Source organism: Papio anubis, chromosome 4, assembly GCF_008728515.1.
Source record: "Papio anubis isolate 15944 chromosome 4, Panubis1.0, whole genome shotgun sequence".
In the NCBI taxonomy this organism is placed as follows: domain Eukaryota; kingdom Metazoa; phylum Chordata; class Mammalia; order Primates; family Cercopithecidae; genus Papio; species Papio anubis.
This window is the reverse complement of record NC_044979.1, coordinates 41,057,095-41,081,660: the sequence shown is the minus strand read 5'-3', so window position 1 is coordinate 41,081,660 and position 24,566 is coordinate 41,057,095. Positions and strand designations below refer to the sequence as shown.

The 24,566-nt window shown below is 37.3% G+C and overlaps 1 protein-coding gene across 3 annotated transcripts in view; it reads right to left on the bottom strand.

The window, feature by feature from the left end:
* The window catches only part of CTTNBP2 (cortactin binding protein 2), a 161,672-nt gene that overhangs the window by 92,260 nt on the left and 44,846 nt on the right, over positions 1-24,566 (bottom strand). For all 3 annotated transcript variants that reach the window (NM_001168715.1, XM_031664841.1, XM_031664840.1), the window contains 1 exon segment: positions 9,313-9,537. In NM_001168715.1, coding sequence (NP_001162186.1) covers positions 9,313-9,537 — 225 coding nt within the window.

Below are 24,566 nucleotides of genomic sequence, written 5' to 3'. Positions count from 1 at the left end.
AAACCATCAAAGATCAAAAGAGACAAAGAAGGCCATTACATAATGGTAAAGGGATCAATTCATCAGGAAGAGCTAACTATCCTAAATATATATGCACCCAATACAGGAGCACCCGGATTCAAAAAGCAAGTCCTTGGAGACTTACAAAGAGACTTAGACTCCCATACAATAATAATGGGAGACTTCAACACCCCACTGTCAACATTAGACAGATCAATGAGACAGAAAGTTAACAAAGATATCCAGGAATTGAACTCAACTCTGCACCAAGCAGACCTAATAGACATCTACAGAACTCTCCACCCCAAATCAACAGAATATACATTCTTCTCAGCACCACATCGCACTTAGTCCAAAATTGACCACATAGTTGGAAGTAAAGCACTCCTCAGCAAATGTACAAGAACAGAAATTATAACAAACTGTCTCTCAGACCACAGTGCAATCAAACTAGAACTCAGGACTAAGAAACTCAATCAAAACCACTCAACTACATGGAAACTGAACAACCTGCTCCTGAATGACTACTGGGTACATAACGAAATAAAGGCAGAAATAAAGATGTTCTTTGAAACCAATGAGAACAAAGACACAACATACCAGAATCTCTGGGACACATTTAAAGCAGTGTCCCAGTGTCCTCTATAAATTGTAGAGGGAAATTTATAGCACTAAATGCTCACAAGAGAAAGCAGGAAAGATCTAAATTTGACACCCTAACATCACAATTAAAAGAACTAGAGAAGCAAGAGCAAACACATTCAAAAGCTAGCAGAAGGCAAGAAATAACTGAGATCAGAGCAGAACTGAAGGAGATAGAGACACAAAAAACCCTCCAAAAAATCAATGAATTCAGGAGTTGGTTTTTTGAAAAGAGCAACAAAATTGATAGACCGCTAGCAAGACTAATAAAGAAGAAAAGAGAGAAGAATCAAATAGATGCAATAAAAAATGATAAAGGGGATATCACCACTGACCCTACAGAAATACAAACTACCATCAGAGAATACTATAAACACCTCTATGCAAATAAACTAGAAAACCTAGAAGAAATGGATAAATTCCTGGACACTTACACTCTTCCAAGACTAAACCAGGAAGAAGTTGAATCCCTGAATAGACCAATAGCAGGCTCTGAAATTGAGGCAATAATTAATAGTCTACCAACCAAAAAAAGTCCAGGACCAGACGGATTCACAGCCGAATTCTACCAGAGGTAGGTACAAGGAGAAGCTGGTACCATTCCTTCTGAAACTATTCCAATCAATAAAAAAAGAGAGAATCCTCCCTAACTCATTTTATGAGGCCAACATCATCCTGATACCAAAGGCTGGCAGAGACACAACAAAAAAAGGGAATTTTAGAACAATATCCCTGATGAACATCGATGCAAAAATTCGCAATAAAATACTGGCAAACCAAATCCATAACACATCAAAAAGCTTATCCACCATGATCAAGTGGGCTTCATCCCTGGGATGCAAGGCCAGTTCAACATATGCAAATCAATAAACGTAATCCAGCATATAAACAGAACCAAAGACAAAAACCACACGATTATCTCAATAGATGCAGAAAAGGCCTTTGACAAAATTCAACAGCCCTTCATGCTAAAAACACTCAATAAATTCAGTATTGATGGAACGTATCTCAAAATAATACGAGCGATTTATGACAAACCCACAGCCAATATCATACTGAATGGGCAAAAACTGGAAAAATTCCCTTTGAAAACTGGCGCAATACAGGGATGCCCTCTCTCACCACTCCTATTCAACATAGTGTTGGAAGTTCTGGCTAGGGCAATCAGGCAAGAGAAAGAAATAAAGGTATTCAGTTAGGAAAAGAAGTAGTCAAATTGTCCCTGTTTGCAGATGACATGATTGGATATTTAGAAAACCCCGTTGTTTCAGCCCAAAATCTCCTTAAGCTGATAAGGAACTTCAGCAAAGTCTCAGGATACAAAATAAATGTGCAAAAATCACAAGCATTCTTATACACCAGTAACAGACAAACAGAGAGCCAAATCATGAATGAACTTCCATTCACAATAGCTTCAAAGAGAATAAAATACCTAGGAACCCAACTTACAAGGGATGTAAAGGACCTCTTCAAGGAGAACGACAAACCACTGCTCAGTCAAATAAAAGAGGACACAAACAAATGGAAGAACATACCATGCTCATGCATAGGAAGAATCAATATTGGGAAAATGGCCATACTGCCCAAGGTAATTTATAGATTCAATGCCATCCCCATCAAGCTACCAATGATTTTCTTCAAATAATTGGAAAAAACTGCTTTAAAGTTCATATGGAACCAAAAAAGACCCCACATTGCCAAGACAATCCTAAGACAAAAGACCAAGCTGGAGGCATCACGCTACCTGACTTCAAACTATACTACAAGGCTACAGTAACCCAAAACAGTAGTCAAATCATGATACACGATTTTTAATAATTTCCTATGGTATATTAATATTTGAATAACTGCTTTTTGATGTTCAAAAGCCTGGCATTTATTTATTTATTTATTTATTTGATGGAATCTTGCTCTGTTGCCCAGGCTGGAATGCAGTGGGGTGATCTCAGCTTACTGCAACCTCCGTCTCCCGGCTTCAAGAGATTTCTTTTGCCTCAGCCTCCCAAGTAGCTAGGACTACAGGTATGCGAGACCATGCCTGGCTAATTTTTGTATTTTTAGTAGAGACCGGGTTTCACCACATTGGCTAGGCTGGCTTTGAACTCCTGATCTCAAGCGATCTACCTGCCTCAGTCTCCCAAAGTGCTGGGATTACAAGTTTGAGCCACTGCACCCAGCCAAGCCTGGCTTCAATTTTAATAAATGTTATGAGCCAGTAAGTATTTCAAGCCACCAGTATATACAATAAACATCTTTTTTTCTGGTGATCATATGCCTTTTGAATCTTATGTACTATGAAAAACAAAACATCACAGACATGGTATTTCTATCAAAAATGCAAAAGCTCATCAAACTGTGATCAAACTAAGAAGTCCTAACTCATTATTATAAATTTCATATATGACTATTCACAACAGCAAAGACATGGAATCAACCCAAATGCCCATCAGTGATAGACCAGATAAAGAAAATGTGGTACATATACACCACGGGATACTATGCAGCCATATAAAGTAACAAGATCACATCCTTTGCAGGAACATGGATGGAGCTGGAAGCCATTATTTTCAGCAAACTAATGCAGGAACAGAAAAACAAACACCGCATGTTCTCACTTATAAGTGGGAGCTGAACAGTGTCAACACATAGACACAGGAAGGGGCACAACACACACTGGGGCCTGTTGGGGCAGGGTGGGAGTAGCGCATCAGGAAGAATAGCTAATGCGGGCTGAGGTTAATGCCTATGTGATGGGTTGATGGGTGCAGCAAACACCATGGCACACGTTTACCTATGTGACAAACCTGCACGTCTTGCACATGTGCCCTGGAACTTAAAAAATTTCCTGCATGTTCATTCTCCATAATATGTAGAAAAATGATCCATTTCAAGCAAAATCTTTTCTGTGGCCTCTGTTCTTGATTGTTTCAATCTTTATTAATACATTTTGAATGTCTTTTGAATACCCAACCTTCATGTTTTTAGCTCTTTTTGAAGCATGAACTAGATCAATCATACATTTAATGATAAGGGTTTTAGAGCTGGTCTTTTGATCCAATATCATATGGGCATTTTTTTCCCTCTAAACTTTGGGATATTCTCTTGATTGTAGAGCTATGGGGGAATAAATGTGTTAATATCTGTGTCTCTCAATCTTAAGTGGCTTGAGGGAATGACATAAAAATCACAAAGAATCCAAGGTATTAAGGATTTTCAACTTTTCTAGCAGTAAGGAAGAAATACAGTACATATAGGAAGCCTGAGAAGCAGGAGATCGGAGTTCTACCACCGAGTGGCTATAGGAAAGTCGCCCTCGCACAGCAGTTAAGTATGTGGACTCTGAAGGCAGACTGCTTGTCTTCAAGCCAATAGGCACAGCTGTTCAAGTTCTCTGTGACCTTATTTATGCTTAAAATGCAATTATAATAGCCTTTACTGTATGTAATAACAATATCCTCAGGATCAAATGAGTTGATTTAATAGGGAATGGCATACACTGTGGGCTCATTACATCTCAGGGGAATCCCTTAAGCTCTCTGAATTTAATTGTATAATTTTGAAACCTCCTGTCATTATCACCATCAAGAGTCATTGATTCTTTCCTATATTTTTTCCTATCATCAATAAAGTAGTTTCCAGGAACAAATATTTTAAAGAATTGTTCAGGTCAGTATAACAGCAGTGAATGTGCACTTGTTTAAATTTGAGTCACCTTGGTATTAATTTGTTCACACAATTATCACAAGCAATGTCTTTAGAACTTTTGAAGAGAAAATATCTAAACTGCGTACAAGGAACCACACTAGAAACTACAAAGGACGTGAAAATCCATACATTCCACTTACTTGATTGTAGGACTACACAAATTTTAAAGAGATGATCAGATGGCAGGGCCACATACTAAGTTAAAAAGGAACCACAGTATACATAAATTCTGGAGTTCCAGGTGACTTTGTTATGTTATTGTTGAATTTATATCTCCTTCCAACCACTTTCAAGTAGGGGCTGAGGGAAACTTGCATGGAGCAGTATCACCAAACTCTTTTGCAAAAAGCAGTGGATTGTGTGGAAGAGCTCAGAAGAATGAACACAGCTTCACTGGTAGTGAGAAAGTGGGTGGTTGCTCCAAGAATAGCACCCAAACTGGAAGCTATGAATGAAGAGGCACCAAGCACATGTTTTTATAGAATGAAAGGGAAAACTATGTAGGTGGGACCAAAGCAGCAATGTAGAGGCAATTAGTTCTAATTCAAAGTGGCAAACTGAGAGGAAAGCAATTATGGCCATTTATAAATTGAGAAAGCAGAGTGCATATCTGCCACACCACAAAATACTCTTATGACATTTAACTGTATTCTTTATTGCTCTCCCAAAATCTTTTAAGGTTCGTTGCATCCCTGTCCTCTTCTCTCTCTGGGCACCCCAACCCATCTGCTCAATCTGGTAAACAAATACCTAACAACAAAATATATTAAGAGATCTTTTCTTCTTTTTTTTTTTTTTCTTTCATTTTTAATTTCAAAGGGGCTGTGGCTAACATTCAGTGATCTGGGCTATACAGTTCTCATCTACCCCTCCCTCTTAATCTAGAGTTTCAAGAGTGGGAAGGTAAGCCCTGGAAGCAGAGGTTTGGCTCATTTCTTTCTTTCTTTTCTTTTTTTTTTTTTTTGAGACAGAGTCTCACTCTGTCACCCAGGCTGGAGTGCAATGGCGCGATCTTGGTTCACTGTGACCTCTGCCTCTCGGGGTCAAGTGATTCTCTTCCCTCAGCCTCCTGAGTACCTGGGAGTACAGGCGCACACCACTACACCCGACTAAGTTTTGTATTTTCAGTAGGGACGGGGTTTCACCATGTTGGTCAGGCTGGTCTTGAATTCCTGACCTCACGATCTGCTCACCTGGACCTCCCAAAGTGCTGGGATTACAGGCTTGAGCCACCATGCCCAGCTAGCTCATTTCTATTTACATGGATCAGGCAAACTGCTCTCTCCTTGAAATTTCTACTCAGAAACACAGACCTCAATCTCCAACTCTCCCTTGATAATGGCTCTGCAATGCTCCTGGGGAATCAAAATGCATTTTGTAATGTAACAATGCAACAAAAAAAGACTCAGGGATGAGCTAAATAATCATTCATGTGCAAAATGTCCTAAATCTTCTCCTGAAAATTTTATTACATATGATTCTCTACCATGTTGTTACTGAATGAAAGTCTAGAAAGTAACTTAAAATGAAAATACATTCATATATGTAGTAAGCAATATATAATGAAGAACATGGAATAAAAATGGCAGAATAAAGTACAATTGTAAGAAGAAATGGGCATATGAAATCAAGGGAACAAAACAAATATTTTGTTCTTTTCTGACCCATTTCCATTTCTTCGGTTGTCTAGCACTGGAAACTCCTTCCTATGTTAGGAGAATTCTCTATTTTATGATTCTTCCCTATAGAAGCTAAATATGTCCAACAGTTGCTTTCCTGGCCTTCTGTGTAGCCTAAGCTTGGCTAATGACATACACCTGTTCTTAGGCTTCAAATGGAAATGAGTGAAATAAAAAAGAAGGACCCGGGGAGGGACCACTCAGGATCTGGAGCAGTGAGGGCACCGGTGCTGTCTGGCATCAACAGGGTGAAAAGCAAGCTGCAGCATCCATTTCCCATCAGATCAGCAGACGTATCTCCTGCTGCAGACTAGCTCTGCAGAGGGTACTTGTCTGTGATGCTGGCTGGGAACAGCTAGTCCTCTAGGCTTTGCTAGCCATGCTGAACCACAATGTAAGCCAACTACTATTTCTGTAAACCAGTCAACAAATGCCCTTTCTGCCTTTTCAATGAATATTGGCTTCACCTCCTCAAAACTAAGAATCCTGTCTGCGGCATCTATTGCCACGCAACTCACCTATTTATATTGAGCTGACACGTAGAAGGAGCTGTATCTAATATACACAGTTATTTTTAGCTTTTGCACTGGTGAAAAGAATTGCTCCCTCTCTGAATTTCCAGGTTATTATTTTGGCTACACACATTCAAAGTTCTGATCAAGTTAAAAGGTCTTTCCTACTTCAGGGCTAGAATTTATACTTCCTAAATGTGAAGAAAATGTCTGAAAATATATAGATTTCCTCCCTACTGTTCAAATAAATTAGAATGGAAATTCTATTAAAAGATGATAGACAAGATTAAAAAAAAAAAAAAAAACAAACTCCAAATATCATTCCATCCTGGGTTACTGGCTCAAAATGGGAAGTGGATTACCGGAGGCGAAGTTCCCCATGATGATTACTCATTAGCTTATTCAAAGTGGCTTTACAGGCTCAGTCCATTTGCCAAATTGACTCTTGCCCAAATTTCCCTGGCACACAAATTACCAAACAGTTAACCCGCCTATTCGTAGTCGCAGCAGGAGCCAACGCATGAATGAGCACGGACCCTGTCCTCCTGCCTTGAGAGGCAAACCAGAGCAGCGCTCAGGCCAAGTGTCTTAGAATTACCAAAGAGATATGCCCAGTGTCAGATAATAAATACTTGAATCATAGATAATGGAGCCTTTGCTTTCCCAGACATTTGCTCTGGCAGTGATTTAAAGAATAGAACTCATTTAAAATAATGGATTTTTTTCCTTATGGCTTTTAGATGTTGAAAGCTGCAATTTACTCTATATGCGAGGGAACTGAAGACACTCAGTTAAAATATTTGCTTTCAGAGGACTAAAGGTGACAGGTAATTTTGTTGTTAAAGAGATGACTTTGGTGTTTCTGCTTTCATCAGCTGATACGGTATTTTCTTTTTAAGCGAAGACACAGGGTAAGAGTACAAATTGTAACTCTTCTCCTACACTATAATCTACTAAAATATAGTATTTTTTAAGGACAAAATGTAGCACTCCCTGTCAGAGAAACCCTTCACTGAGACTACACAGCCGATGAATTTGGCTATAAAGGACTCCTGTATTCCCATTATACATGGGAGACACACCACTGGCTCATTTTATGTTAGCCTCTCAGGACCCATAGGACAGAAACAATTTCCTTTCACTATCAGCCAGGTTGGAAATGACCCAGTCATTCAGAAACAAACAGGATGTAAGTTGATTTAAAAAAAAAATCAGCTAGATAATAAAATCTTTGATCCAACTAGAAGTGTTCTTTTTTTTTTAATTCTAAAAGAGAAATGAGTTTTGTTAAAGGCAGAACAGAAGTAAAATTTAGGAAAGTATTTTTTATATATTCAATGACAACAAAATGTTTTCTTAATTTTTTATAACGCAGTATAAAGTCCAGCAGGAATAATTTATTATGAAATAACTCATTTGACACATTACAGGCATAATTGAAATGTATCCCATCCAAGAAATACAAATGAGTTTCAGTGACATCAGCTGAAATTCACTGGCTCTTGTTTATGTGGTTTGTGGGGAGTTTTGAAAACCTCCAGATATCTTAGTGGTTGTCTGCAGGGTTTTGTAGAGGGCTTGCAAAGTCCAGAGTAAAACTCTGATTTTGCCTTACATCTATGGAAAGCCTTCTATTTTTCTTATTTTACTCAGTGCTTTAGTGTCCTACCATGCAACATACTGAGAAAAATGTTTCCTTTTTTGCAGCACCTACACCAGAACACTGACATTTATATGTTAATGTAAGGATAAAATTTCAGGGAAAAGACACACATTAAATGACAATATGTATCATAAATATTTATAAGTATAGTGCATTCAGGTTAACTGTCAACTAGTGTTACATATATTAGAAGTTCTGAAAAGGCCAAATAAAAGAAACATTTTAATTTATGCTTTAATAATAATGGTGGAGAGAACACATTAGTTTTAATTTTAATCAAACCACACAGCATGAGCTTCTAGCTTTCTCACTCTTTTTTCTAATAAAAGGCATCGATAGTCTTGGCAGCATATTGGAAGGGCAAAATTTAAATTTCTATTTCCTTATGGCTGATCATCATAAGTTTTATTGAACTTTGTACTCTTTGAAGCAGATACTCAAGTGAAAGGAACATGTGTGCGATGGTGGGGGAGGGGGAGAGGAGAAGGAGGTTGGTTTAAATGAAACACATGTGACCAGGAGGCTTGAGGTCTGCAGCTGACACAGCTATCACATCCCAGAGGTGAGTGTGACACTAACCAGGACTTTAAGATGACACATTGAGACTGGATATACCACACAAACGTGCATTCCATTTTCTTCATGTTATTTTCATTTTCCCCCACCAAAAATAAGAAAAATAAAATAATTTCTAATTGCAAATAACTATTTTAGACAGAAGCTATACACAATAAGTTGGGATGTTACCATACGATCAAAGAGTGCTGGTTTATCACTGGATTAACCTACCTAGCAGCTAAGCATGTTTTCTAGAAGGCACTAGGAAGTCCAAAAACATATAGAGAGAGATTTTAAAGAAAGTATCAAAGTAACAATTATCAGAAACATAATTTTTCTATTATACTTCCTTTATGGTTTAGTGTTATTTTGAGTTACATTTTAAACACTAGGTTACATTGGCTTAAAGAATCTGTCAGCCTCTTGTACTTCTAAGTACTTACTGCAATCCTGTCTGAAAATATAATGCTGAAGAATAAACAACAACTTTGGAGATGATCTCCTCATTCAACATCATGTTGTGGGGGAAATGACCATTTGAACGTCTCAATACCTTCTTTTGTCTGCTCTCAGCAGCAGCCAGCTGTGCGGACATCCTTTCTTGCATTTTCTTGCAGTGGGCCATGACTGCTTCAAGGATGGAGAGGGGGTTGGTACACACTGGCTTCTTCTCTTTGTCACCAGCACCTGCTTCATAGTCTCTCTGGAGTGCCAGGAACGGGTCATTTAGATTAAATCTCCCATACCGTTCCTGGATAAATACCTCCTTCCTGCGAGCCTGGAACAAAGTTAGAGAAAAGTATTGAAGAAAGAAATGAAAATATACCGAAAGATATTTATAAGAAGGTTTTGTGATTACACTTGGTATTCCCAACTGCTATGAGTAATGGCTTATGATGTCAGTGGTGAGTGAGAGGCAAATGTGACCCCCAGTCTCCAACTAGCCTGGAATGCCATTCCATCTGCTTTCAAATTTTCTTCCATTAAGAATACTGTATCTTATATTGCAAATTATGCAAATATAGTTATTTCCCATGATGTCCTACTCCTCAAGGATCAGAATTTAAGGAGCAGTCTTTTTTTACCCCCGCCTCCACACACCCCCCCCCCCCCCCCCCCCCCCCCCCGGTCTTGCTCTGTCATCCAGGCTGGAACGCAGTGGCACAATCACAGCTCACTCCAGCCTCAATCTCCTGGGCTCAAGCAATCCTCCTGCCTCAGCCTGTCTTATAGCTGGAACTATATGTGCAAGCCACCACACCCAGCTATTTTTTTTGATTTTTTAATTAAGATGGGATCTCACTTTGTTGCCCAGGCTGGTCTCAAACTCCTGGGCTCAAGTAATCCCCCAGCCTCGGCCTCCCCAAAGTGCTGGGAGCCGCCACACTCTACCTAGTCTTTTCTAATTTAATGTAAAATCAGAAATATTGACAATTAAAATAATTTTTAGCAAAAGTTCAAAAATAAAATTATCTCTATATTGATAGAACTTATATTTAAAATAATATCAGCTTAAATCACTCATAGAAAAAAATCCCCTATAAGTTTTTTTTATAGCCAGAAGGAAATCACATGGATGTCTGGTAAGCAGAAAATTCTTTGTGAAATTTTTAATGTAAAAATTTTAATTGAAAAAATAAAATTTTTTAATGTAAAAATAAATCACAATATTTGTAGTTTGTAAAATTTGACTAACTACAACAGCCTGCAGAAAATTTAAAAAGGCATCTATCTCCTTCTCACTGAAGGGCATTAAAATATAGTTCACAGAATCCCAGGAAAGAATGCAACTTAATTATACTCTAAATGTCAGTCCATCAGCGACAAAGTTAATTTCACACCCACGTAATGAGGGCCAAATGCAATTTTCTATAATTAGCCTACAAAGTCATTGCATAAAAGTGGAAAAGAGCAGTAGAAATGTATTAAAAACTAGCAACATTTTCCTAATTCAGGTCATTTTGGAATAGCCACTAGAATGAAAAAATCTATGTCACTGCCAGTAGAAAAATTAAGTTAAAATAAATCAAGCTTATTTGTCCAAAACATTAAACATGTTTTCTGAAGAAATATTATTAATCCATACAGTTCCATATTTTAAAGGGAACTGAATTGGAAAACTACACTTTTCCATTTTAGTCCACTATCAGCAAGCCAACAACTAGATAAACACAAATCTAATGACAAATGGGAAAAATCTAACATTTCTTTCCTTATTATCAACTTAGATTAAGAAATAAAATTTGCAAAATGTCCAGTTTCACCATGAAATTTAAGCTAGCTTTCAGAAGACCACTTTAAACTTAAAAGATAAAGTTTATGAGTTAAAAGCACTTTGTGTTTCTAGATTCTTTAAATTCAATTATGTAATCAACACGCTGAATAAGTATCACTTGAGAGATGCAATTTCAAAAGCAATTTCATTTTGTCCTTCACATTTTTCTTAATATTATTCAGTGTAGTAGTTCTTCTTCCACCCTTGGATGTTCACTTGGATAACTCTATGTTTTTTTCTAATCGTTTTAATTTAATAAAAGACCTACAGTCACTTTGAGTCAAAACAGCCTTAATTTGGTTATTAGAATGTCCATATTCATTCAGTGGTACGGCAACCTCCCTTCCTCAGCTAGCATCTGCTGCAGGCTAACATTTACCACCTGGCAAAGAGGTATATATGAAAACCTCTCTCCTTTTCCCAAAACCTTCTCCCCCTCATTCTAAGCTGTTGTAGTCACCTCTGGGTTGGAAAGGACTGGAGGTAGATGATAAAGGAGTGGTGAAGGGAGCAGGAATGCCGTACCTGACTGGTTCAGTTGGTCAGCTACCTTTACCACCCCAGTGTGAAGAATATTTAAAGTCTACTCTTTTCCCATGAAGTACTTGGTGTCTTCTTAGAGGAACACCCCCTCTTGCACTGCTGGGACCCCTTCATCTACAGTTTCTTCAATGTAGGCCATAAATGTAGGACAAGCTACATAATCTGCAGGACCCACTGCAAAATGAAGACATGGGCTTTTTGTTCAAAATTATTAAGCATTTCAATATGGCAACAGCACATCATTTAACCAGACAAGGGACCCTTCTAAATGCACGGCCTCTGTGACTTCTCAGGTTGCACACCCATGAAGCCCAGCCCTGCATACTTTCCTTATCAGCACTGGGAATGCACCTTTTGACAACTGAGGTCCCATGTTCTCTACAGACTTCCCTATTGAAGAGGACTTTAATCGATCTCATTCCTACCATTTCAAGACCATGGCCCAACCTGGTCTACAGGAAACACTCATGGATCTTTATCTAAACAAAAGCTGGGAGTCTCCACAAGATGATCCCCACATCTATCTCTCCTTCACGTCCACAGAATGGCTGTTTGTTCAGCCCCACCTTCACTGAGCCCACCAAGATCTGCAGGAAAAAACCTATTATGTCATTCAAAAGTCTCTCTGAACCCCTCTTCTCTTCAGATGAAGGGAGAAGCAACTGAATGGGGCAGGACTCAGCAGAATTCTCTGCAGAGAAATGCTCTCTGATAGAAATCTTTCTTTAATGTCCAAAAACTACATTATTTTATACCCTCAATGTGGATGAAAGGTTTAAAAGTCAACACTAGCTTTTAAATATTTCTTATGAAAATTTGCATCTTGGTCCTCACTTGAGTATCTGATATTCATTACAATGAGTTATCTGCTGAAACTGACATTTTAACAACCCATTGTAATTGCCTGATGTCTACTCACCCATACAACATATTTTATGATGTACTGTACTTGTAACACTAATCAAGCAATTTCTTAACATGCAGGTTATTCTTAAGCCTGAGTAAACTTTTTGATAAGTGGGTTAAAATTGATTGTATAATAAAAGAGGTAAATACATATATCACAGACCTAGTTCCAGTTTTACCCAACAGATTTCATTGTCGAAAAATATTCTTTTTTTTTTAACTGGTGTGAAATAGTTTTTTACATGTGTATTTTTGTTCTGTTTGTTTTTATTTTAAAATTACTAGTTTTAACTGAGTCACATTGTGACACTGTTAAATGCAGATGAATTTTTTTCTGCTGAAAATGTTGTATAATGATACGTGTACAAGTTGATAAACATAAAACTGCCTATTTATTTGAGATAGGGTCTTGCTCTGTCACTCAGGCTGGAGTGCAGTGGCGTGATCACAGCTCACTGTAGCCTTGAACTCTCAGGCTTCAGTGATCTTCCCACAGCTCAGCTTCCCGAGTAGCTGAGACTATAGGCATGTGCCATCATGCCCAGCTAATTTTTAAATTTTTGGTAGAGATGAAGTCTCACTATGTTGCTCAAGCTGATCTTGAACTCCTAAGCTCAAGTAATCCTCCTGCCTCAGCCTCCCAAATTTCTGGGATTACAGGAGTGAGCCTCCGTGCCAGCCTAAAACCGCCAATTTATTTGCTTCACAAATATGGACTGACATTTAGCCTTTATGAAGTATAAAATATGTACATTAGATTCCTTTAAGGATAGATACAGTGGTTTTGTATTTGCTGCTAACTAGCTATGCAGCTGTGCTGCTGACATCTTTTGTTGTCAAAATGAGAGAAATGAAGCGGTATCATTTGTTGCCTAAGACACCTTGAGTTTAGACAATAAACCTGGTCTCATTCTTTCATTTTTAAGTCCCTAAAAGTATGGAAACCAGGCAAAATGAATGTCAAAGACTACATGTTCTTCATTAACATTAAACTGACTCTTAAACACATATTTATTATTTTCAGAGATGACAGGTTGTTGTTCTATGACCACATATGTATTTATTTGTATATATCACATATATTCAACATGTACTTTTGATATTCTTGTCTTATAGCAAGGGTTTCTAGAAATATGTAATTCTAACAATTAAAATGTCCTTTTTGATCAGGCTTTCTATCAGGCTTATAAATTAGAATGCAGTTGACCATTTTGATTCCATGGTGAAAAGTCATAGATTAAATAACAATAGGACATGAAGATGATGCTATAATATAAATTCAGTGTACTCACAACATAGAATATGACAAATTATCCACTAATAACTAATTTTAAAAAATATTTTGATATATTTAATGTTGGAATAATATATACTCATGTATTTTTAAAATTACTCCCAGAGAGAAATAGAGTTACTTTTCTATATGCATATATCCTACCACCAGTGGATGAGTTTTCCCAGATGGAGGAATAGAAAATATAGTAGATCCATTATCTATCTAGGAACTTTTGGTGACTTGGAAATTTCAAGATCCAACAACAGGTTCCCCACTATTAAGATGCTGGGCAGTGCTGACTCCCACAAACGCATGCAGGAGACAGGCAGCCAACATCAGTGTGTACATTTGGCATGCTACTAATCAGTGTGAAATGGCAGACTTTTGGGGAACTAGAGATGATATGCTCTAGCAAAAGGCAGCCACGTTTTTTTTGTTTTGTTTTGTTTTTTAAATCATGACACTTTGCCAGTGAAACAAAATAAAACTGGCAGGACTGGTTTGGATAGCAGGACACCCAGTTTATCATCTGTGATTTATGGGAAGAGACCAGTCACTCTGGGACTCACTGGCCTATATCGTCTCTTAAGCATTTTGCCTTGAGTTTCTTTTAAGTGGGGGTACTTGTATTTAACTGACACATCCAACCCACTACAGGGCAAAAAACAGGTGCATAACGCATACTTGTTGACTGAATAAAGGTAGCATCTAACAGACTTAGGAAAATAGCAGATGTATCCTTGAAGAAAGAGCTCAGACCACATTTCCCTGTTGGAGGGAAGTCTCCTTCCCAGGTGGGGCAATCTTCCCAGGAACCTGGAGAGGAAGTTAGGCCAATGTCAGACTCCTCTATGCAGGACTAATTCTAGAGAAAATGATAGCTAAGGATCAGTTCACCCACTGCCCAACACAGAAAGCTGGGATCTCAGGAAGGATTCATCAACTCTCCAGCCTAAAGCCAGGTGACAGCAGTTCCAGGAGAACTACAGGGTATATCAGTTGGTTTTCAATGGTTCACCGTGCTTTGTAATGATCATTTTTCTTTGCACCCCCTGAATTGTGCAGCATGGAGGCACTCTGTACACTACACAGTTGTCGGAGTAGTCTTTCTAAAATGGAAACCTTCTCATCATTTCTCTGTTCAAAGCCTTTCGGCACTCTTCTGCCCCAGGCCTTTGTGTTGCTTGGGATGCTTCCCCTCCTTTACCCATGTATCTCCCCATGAACTGCCAACCCTCACTGCCACCTCTTCGTCTTGTGCTCATGTCAAAAGTTTCAGAGTTTAGCTTAATTTGGATTCAAGGAAACATCTGTAATGAAACATATGTCCAAGCCACTTGAAATCTCTTCAGTTTACCTACTTTTCAACAAACAAAATGTGTATTCCTTCTAACATTCTTGTAAAAAGTTTACTGTTCTTAAAATCTTACTTTGCAACAGAGTGCTTATTTTTAATTTTTAATGTATTACATTATGTTTAATAAAGGCAGATCAACAATATAGACATGTTTTAATAGGTAAGGAGATCATGTAACAAAAAATGACTTGAAATGTTTATTATGCTGGGCTTGAGGAGGCCTGACCCTAAAAAAGGAAGAGATGAATGTGTAGAGAATATCTTGGTTTATGCATCAGAGTTACTTGAGAATGAAATGCACTTTAGGGAAATGAGTCATTATGAAGACACAAACTAGTTGTAATAATAAAAACAGACTCTTAAAGGAACTCTTAAACCTAGCCACACTGATGTATAAAAATATAAGTTTGGCCTGGTGCGGTGGCTCACACCTGTAATCCCAGCACTTTGGGAGGCCAAGGCAGGCAGATCATGAGGTCAGGAGACTGAGACCATCCTGGCTAACACAGTGAAACTCTGTCTGGACTAAAAATAAAAAAAGTTAGCCGGGCATGGTAGCGGGTGCCTGTAGTCCTAGCTACTCGGGAGGCTGAGGCAGGAGAATGGCGTGAACCTGGGAGGCGGAGCTTGCAGTGAGCCAAGATCGCACCACTGCACTCGACTAGGTGACAAAGTGAGATTCTGTCTTGGAAAAAAAGAAAAGAAAAAAAAAAAATATATATATATATATACACACACACACACACACACACACACACACACACACACATATATAATTTCATCAGAATGTGAAGTTTTAGAAGATCTTGTTGAGAATGTTGCAAGCAGGAAGTTGAAAGACGACCATTATTACCGAGGATTTCACATACATGAGGTTCCTACTTTGGCTTTCCTTGTTTGATATAATCAATTGAACTAGTTTTGACATGATTAGTAAAAATAAAAGAAAGCATACTTAAAATATACAATCTTTCCTATAGCATGTAATCCTCTGAGAAATAGAAACTAGAACTTGTACTGTGAGTCATAATTAAAACATTATAAAACATACTATCAATTTCAAAACATACTGACAAGCTTATAAGCTTTTCATTTTATGAAAAGCCAAAATAATTCTGTAACAATTTTAAAAACAATACTAACAAAAGATAACTTTTATTGACATTATTTATTGCTAGGTGCTTTTTATTCATTTTGTCCTAAAAATAGGCCCAGAAGATAGCCATTATTTTAATTCACATTTTATAAATAAGCAGACTGAGGCTTAGAAAACTTAATGTGCTTGCCGAAGGTCACTTTAACAGCAGCTGATACTCAACCCAGGCAAGTCTTACTCTAAAGCCTACATTTTTAAGCACTGAAAGACAATTATGACTAGAGTATTTTGGAATGCTAGAAAAGGCTTCGAAAATAATTATTGTTTACAACACTTTTTAAACCAGTACAAGAAATTAGGTTTAAAAGAAAGACAAAAGTATGACAATGTTCTCAAAAGTTAGTTTTCTATATGCTGTATTTGTACTTCCATTATTACTGACCATATACTAACATGATCTAATCAGACTTAAACAGTTTTTCAAGATTCTGCACAGAATATATTGTATCATTTAAGTTTAAAATCCAATGATAAAAATGGTTTCTAGATATGCTTTCACAAACCACTGATTACCTAAGAATAACAAAAAATAACAAAAAACCAGCATTAATATAGATCTAACTGCAAGAAGACTGCCAAGGAATTCTGTACTCAGCTCTAACCCGCTAAACACAGCTGTCACTATCTTGGGTGCCAATAATACAAAAAGCCACAGCGGATGGTCAAAATGTTGAGTCCAGTCTGACAAAATGGACTTTTTCAGGAAGAAATGTGAGTCAGTTCTTGAGTACAAACACAGAAGCAAGCATGAAAAACACTTAGGGGTGTCAATCAACAAGATATTGAGCCAGCAAACCATGAAATAGACACTGCCCCTCCTCCAAACTAGCAACTCAACCCCAGACTTCATTACTCAGTAGAGAACAGGTATCAGAACTGGATCTATGGACTCACTTTTGGCTGAAGTATTCAAAGAACAATCAATAGCAAAAGGATCTGAAAACAACACTGAAGAGGAAGAGCAGAAAGAACTAGGGACACTTGAAAGAGGAAAAGCCTTCCAGAGGCATGATGGTGCTCTTTCAATATCTGAAAGCATTTTATGTTTAAAGAGGTGTTTGAAGATTTATTTACGTGATTCCCAAGGAATAAAATTATGGCTAATATAATAAAGAATTTTTAAGGGTCAAAGGTTTTCCACAGATACAACGAGCTGCATTTGATTGGAACAAAAATCTCTGTCTCCAGCTGTGTTTCAAACACAGGCTAAAGAAACACGTGATAGAAATGTAACTCAGAAGTCTCAAAAGTCAGGAAGGTCCTTGGCTTCTAAACTGTTATATTCCTCTCAAACCCTGAAATTCTATGACTCAAAATCAAAAAGGAGAGAAAATACATAGAGATTTTTCCAAACAGTCAACATGAAAATTTATCTATCCAGCTGTAAATCTGTCTTAGTGTTAAGGAGTTCAAGTAGAGCAACATTAAATAACACTAACATTAAAAGCTCTTTTAAGAAGGAAGGGGGAAATTCCTGCTTGTAAATAAAAGGGAATGGGAAGCCAGAGATACGCCATGGTCCTCAGAACTCATTCTCGCTCTAAGAGGGGTTGAATAGCAGAGGAGTGAGTTCACACATTCACGTACTTTCTCTCTTTTCTCCTTCTCTCTCTCTCTCTCTCTCTCACACACACACACACACACACACACACACACACGGAATGGCTGGGTGACTGCAGAGTAGAATAACAATATAAAAGTTACACAGTCGTCTGGAGAAGGATAATCACTGCCCAATGCCCTTCAAGGATCAGAAAGCCTTAGAAATTAACTGGCCAGGAACTAAAAATAACTTCTAGAATTACGACTTAAATGCCAAAAGAACTGAGTTCATTTCAGTGTCTGCATCTCAGACACCGCATCTATGTGTGAAGATACACTTGAGCCACAGAAGTGAAGGAGAGTGTCATGGTGTCAAATGATTTTCTGTGCAATGCTGAGAATGTCAGAGAAGAGGCAAGCTTTTCCTCTTCCCTCTCGCTTCCCACCTTCATCTCCCAACCTTTCTGCCACCTACAATGTCCTACCTGCTCATAGACATCATAATCTGGAGGTGTGGAAATTGTCATGCCAGGAATATACATAATGCATATCATGAATCATACCAAGACTTTGATTTATTTTGTTCCCAAAGCTAAAATCTGGAAGGCATACTTCGATAAACCACCAATTTTCTCTCAAAGTATAGACCATACTAACAGAATTCATGAGAGGCTTGGTTTCACAGAAGTCAGAGCCAGAAGTAACCTGTCTCCTTTCTGAAATCTCCCACCACTTTCTTTTGGCCTTGTATGCCACTTACCATCCTGCACACATTCATTAGTGCTCATCTCAGCCAGATGTGGGAGCCCATGCTCATCTGTAGAAAATAACAACACCTTTATTCCCTAACTAGGTCAAGAATGGTATACAAGTGCTGCACTGTTCCACTCTCTTGCCCAGGTAGATATTATTAAATTATCAGTGCATTTAAAGCTGAATCCTGAACAACCTCCAACTTTGTCTTAATAAGACTCCAGACAGCCACCGCCTATCAATAACAACGGGAGCACAGATGAACCAACTCACCATTTCTGCCCTGGGCACTGAAATATTACCATTAGGTCTTTACTTCTAGAGAGTATGTTTTTAATTTTGATGAAATCCAATTTAACCACTTTTTAAGGTTTCATGTTTTTCATCTTCTATTTAACAGCTAAGAAACCTTTGTCTAATTTGAAGTCTAAAGATTTTCTCCTGGAAGTTGTATGTATTTAGCTTTTAAGTTCATGATCCACTTTGAGGCAATATTTGTGTATGGTGTTAGAAAAAAAAAAGGTTGATGTTCAATTTTTCCACATATAGATCCAATTTTTCAATCATTTGCTGAAAAGACTAGCCTTTACCCATTGAATATCTCTGATGCCTTTGTTGAAAATCAACTGACCACATACGTGACTCTATTTCTGGATTCTTTGTTCTATTCTGTGAGGTATATGTATGTTTCTTTGCTTTATAATAAGTGCTGAAATCAGGCAGGCTAAGTCTTTAAAACTCTTCTTTTTTTAAATTGCTTTTGTTATTCCAGGATCTCTGTTTTCCACATAAATTTTAGAATCAGTTTGTAAGATTTAAACAAGTCTCCTGAAATTTTAATTGAGTTTGGTAAGTCGTTTTATATTCTCTCAGCAATTTTCATTTTGTCTTCAGCATAAAAGCTTTGTTTTGAATATATTTTGTTAGGTTTATTCTTAAGTATTGTATTTTTTATGCTACTGCAAATAAATTATTTAAATTTCACTTTCTAATTATTTTTCTAGTAGTATGTAGGAATATAACTGATTTTTCAATACAAAGTTTTAAATTCTACACATTTTATAAATTCCTTTTTTGGTTTCAGTAGTTGTCTTTGAAGATTATCTAGAATTTTTACATAAGCAATAATATCTGCAGAAGTGACAGTTTTACTTCTTTATGCTTTTTATTTTATTTCCATCTTGCAATGGCTAGGATTTCCAGCACTACCTTGAACAAAAGTGCTGTAAAAGTGCTAAGCGCTTTTCTTATTCCTGTCTAAATTGCATCCCTCAATTATTATGCTGGCCGTGTGGTTTTTTCGTTGTTGTTTTTCAGTTTTCGTTTAGTTTTTTTTTTTCTTTTTTTCTTTTTTGTAGCTGCACCCTTTATCACTTTGAAGTTCTCTGCTATTCCTGGTTTGCTGTTGAAATTTTTCAAATATTTTTCTGCATCTATTAATGAAAACATGTGGTTTTTGTCCTTTATATTGTTAATACAGTGAATTTTATTGTTTGATGCTTGAATATTAAACTCTTTGATTATGATATATTGTTGGAAATTCAATTTGCTAATATTCTGTTTAGGATTTTTTTTTTTTTTTTTTGAGATGAAGTCTCGCTCTGTCGCCCAGGCTGGAGTGCAGTGGCGCGATCTCGGCTCACTGCAAGCTCTGCCTCTGGGATTCATGCCGTTTTTCCTGCCTCCGCCTCCCAAGTAGCAGGGACTACAGGAGCCTGCCACCAGGCGCGGCTAATTTTTTGTGTGTGTTTAGTAGAGATGGGGTTTCACCGTGTTAGCCAGGATGGTCTCGATCTCCTGACCTCGTGATCTGCCCGCCTCGGCCTCCCAAAGTGCTGGGATTATAGGCGTGAGCCACTGCGCCCGGCCTTTTAGGATTTTTTATATCTATAGTTATGAGGAGTATTACTCTGTAATTTTCTTTTTTTTAATACCTTTGCAGTTTTGGGATTACGATACTCTGAGCTCATAAAATGAGTTCACCCATTTACTAGGGAAACCATCTAGGCCTGAAATTTCCTTTTGGGAAAAGTTTTTGATAGTGAACTCAATTTTTAAAATAGAATCAAGGCTATTTGGATTTTTTATTCCTTCTTGTATTCGTTTTATAAGTGGTATTTTTTCAAGAAATTTGCCTATTTATCTAGGTTGTCAAAAGTATTCATAGTATTTACTGAATATCCTTTTAATGTCTGCAGAATCTATAATGATAAATCACTTTTTCCATTCTTAATATTGGTGATTTGCATTCTTTTTTTCTTGTTCATTCTAGCTAGGAGTATTTCAATTTTGCTGATCTTTTCAATGAATCAACTCTTATCCTTATTATTATTTTTCCTATTGTATGTCTATTTTGCATTTCATTGACTGCTTTTAACAAAATTGTTTTCCGTTCTACTTACTTTGTGTTTACTTTCCTGCCTTTTATGTCATTTCATAAAGTAGAAACATAGGTCATTGATTTTACATCTTTCTCCTTTTCAATATAAACCTTTAGAGCTCTAAATTTTCCTCTAAGCACTGTTTAGCTGCATCTCAAATGTTTCAACATGTTGTATATTTGCTGCCATTCAGTTCAAATTACTATCTAAATCCCTTTTGATTTTGTCTTGGACACATGAGAGTTTTTTTTTTTTTTTTAAATCCACAGATACTTGGAATTTTCCTAAATAGCTAACTGTGACTGATTTCTCATTTAAGTCTATTAAGGTCACTGAATACCTATTATTTAAATTAAGACTTGTTTTATGGCCCAGCATATGGTCTGCCTCAGTAAATGTATCACATACACTTGACCAGAATGTGTTTTCTGCATTACTGGATCTAATACTCTACAAATGTCAATTAATCAAGGTGGCTGAGGGTGTTTCTGTTTTCTATGTTTTTACTGAGTTGTTTTCTAGCTCTTCTATTAATTACTGAGAGAGCTATTAAAAGCTACTATGATTATAAAATTGTGTATTTCTCTTTTTAATTGTCAATGTTTGCTTCCTATATAATTGAGGCTCTGTTATCAGCCACATAAGCACTTATGTCTTTGTGATAAATTGTCCCTTTTATCATTATAAACTGTATTATCTCTTTAACACTGGGCCTGTTATTGAATCTTCTATTGTTTCCTTTGTCTTTCTATTCATAATTCAACAATATTAATGTTTTAATTTATATTAGTAAATGCTACCAACCAGTAGGACAACACTCTCTCACAATGTTCATTTCTTAAAATCTGCTATGCAACCAGCTTATTCTTGTAGATGCAATTTAGATTTCATCTGCTTTGAAAAATAAGCAATCATAATTTTGATTGGAATTATATGTAAATTAGAGATACACTTAAAAGACTTTTTCATGAAATTAAGTCTTGTGGTTGAAAAAAAATTGTTTCTTAATATATTAAAATTTGCTTTTATAGCTTAGAAAGGTTTATATTTTCAAATAAATTTGCATAAATTTGAAAATAAAAGAAATATTTTCAGATATCTTTGGTAATATCCGCACTTGTCTAATTTTCTTTGTATTTATTTTATCTTGAGTAAAGTTGCTAAAGCAATAGGTCTCAATCCTGACCACTCATAAGAATCACCTGCATAACTCTGCAAACATTCAGAGTCGGGTCAACACTCAATGGCAAGTCCACTTGATTCTCTTAAGTCCTTTGATGCCCCAACCAAGGATTAGAACTAGTAACTGATTTCTTGCTCTTCTTGGACACTTTCTGTTTGTTTCTGGAGACAGGGTCTTGCTCTGTCCCCCAGGCTGGAGTGCCATCATGGCTCACTGCGGCCTTGACCTCCTGGGTACAAGTGATTGTCCCTGCTCAGTCTCCCAAGTAGCTGGGACCACAGGCACACAGCACCACTCCTGGCTAATTTTTGTATTTTTTGTAGAGAAAGCATTTCACCATGTTGCCCAGGCTCACCTAATTTCTTTATGCTTATTTTCAGCTAGGGAATCTTTCAGGTCTTTTTTTTTTTTTTTTTTTTCAAGCAGCTATTAGATGGAAATATTTTATATCCTTTCCACTTTGAGGATGATTTCTGTTTTCTTCTTATGTAAACACTGCCTTGTCTGGTAAAAACATGCTTAGGTGGTAACCTTTACAACAGTAGATACTAATTTCAACATCTCCTGAATTCAGGAGTATGCAAGATCAAGCCTGAGGTCAGGTAGATTTTTTTCCTTTTCAGTAAACCTTCTGTTTTTCTACCTTACTAAGTCAATTCTTTTTCTTACCTTAAAATACATAATATTTAAGATTACTCTTGGTGGCAGCTGGTATATTCTGGGCATACAGCCCTTTTAATCTAAAAATTATGTGAAATCTTGGTGGTAGCATTCATTCCACTCATTCCGGTCTCTTTGAGGAACATCAATTTTTCTCCTGGTGGATCTCCATTCTGTATCTTGCACATACATGAATCTTCATTTCTACTTTATCACTTTAATCCTTTCCACTGAGTTCCAGGAGATCTTCTTAAGTTTGTTACTGATTCAATTTTTTTACAGTGTTGATTTTTTCTACTACTTTCAATACATGCTTTAATTCTGCTGATACACTTTAAGTTTTCATAACAATCATATTATGTAGGTGCTGTGATGCTCATTTTAAAGATAAGAAACCTGTAGCACCAAGAGAGGGCAAGGGACTTGCCCACAGCTGCATAACTAGAAGTTTGGGAGTCTGGACTCACTCCCAGCAATCTGCCTCCAAGATCTATGCCCCATTCAGTGCTTTCTCTTCCCTAGCTTCACAGCTAGTCCACCCTTCACAATCTGGCTCCCTTCACTTCAACGCCTAGGTTTCTTCAAATTGTAAGACACAAGACAGATGGTATCTAAAAATGATACTCTAAAATTTGTTTCTTGTAATAATTTTGTCAAATATAAGTTGTTCCTTTGCATTTTAAATGTTACGTTATCGTCTTTGTTCTATGCTGCAAGATCTTTCATGGGCCTTATGTTTTCTTTTTTCTTGTTTACTCCATCCTTGGACCAGTAGGAGTTAACCCAGATCTGGTGTTTATCCACAAGCAGGGCATGCAGGTAGAATCTTCCTGAATATATTTACTGTCCAGCTGGTTGCCATTAAAATGCTTCTTTGATACCAGGTAGGTAGACCGGTACAAATGTACATTTCATTGCCCCTTTCATTCAAGTGAGAGAGAGTAAAGGCCAATGGCAGGCCTTTCAAGATAAATGGGCTCCTAGTTAGGTTTTTTCCCCCATCTGTGTTAAGGATATGCAGTCTCTTTGGCTGTGTCTGCTTACTAGGTACTAGGAAGTCTGTCATTGTCTGTCCTTGCAGAGTATAAGGGAATGACCAGCTCTCAGGTTGTTGCTTCTGTCTGAGTCATGCACTGTTGCCATGCTGCTTTCTGTAACGTCTCCTTCACAGTCACAGAAGAGATTTCAATCAGCATCTCCTACCTATCCCACTTTCTACGTTGGCCTCTCCAAATACACGAGGGTAGGCATTGGCTGGCTCTTTTCCAGAGCATCACAGGGTTTCAGGAAGACTCAGTTCTCATTTATCCTTCAGCCTGGTCATATAGACATTAAATCTAGCAGGCATTCCTTAATTTTTCAGGATATAGGTAGTACAACAGCAGAGGGGTGAGCTCAGAGGTCAAACTGGATTTAGATATAGAACCTATTGCTTCAAAGTTATGCAAACTTGGGTTGGTTACTTGACTCCCCTTGAGCCATCACCAGTTACATGAAGAGAGTAGTGTACCTAAACCAGAATTTTGTTGTTGTTTTGAAGAAGAAGGAATAATACATGTAAGGCACTTAGCTGGGTGCCTAAACAAATGGAACATCCAACAAATCACAGTTATCATTACGATAATGATGATGCTCTTTCTAGTTTGTAGCGCTGGTGTAAGGTTTTCCCTATTCTTATATCCTTAGGATGTAGACAGGAAGTGGGAAACCAGGTGCCAGTGCCAAAGTTTCCATGTTATTTAGAACTCCCAGTTGCAGTTTATCAGGTATCTAGC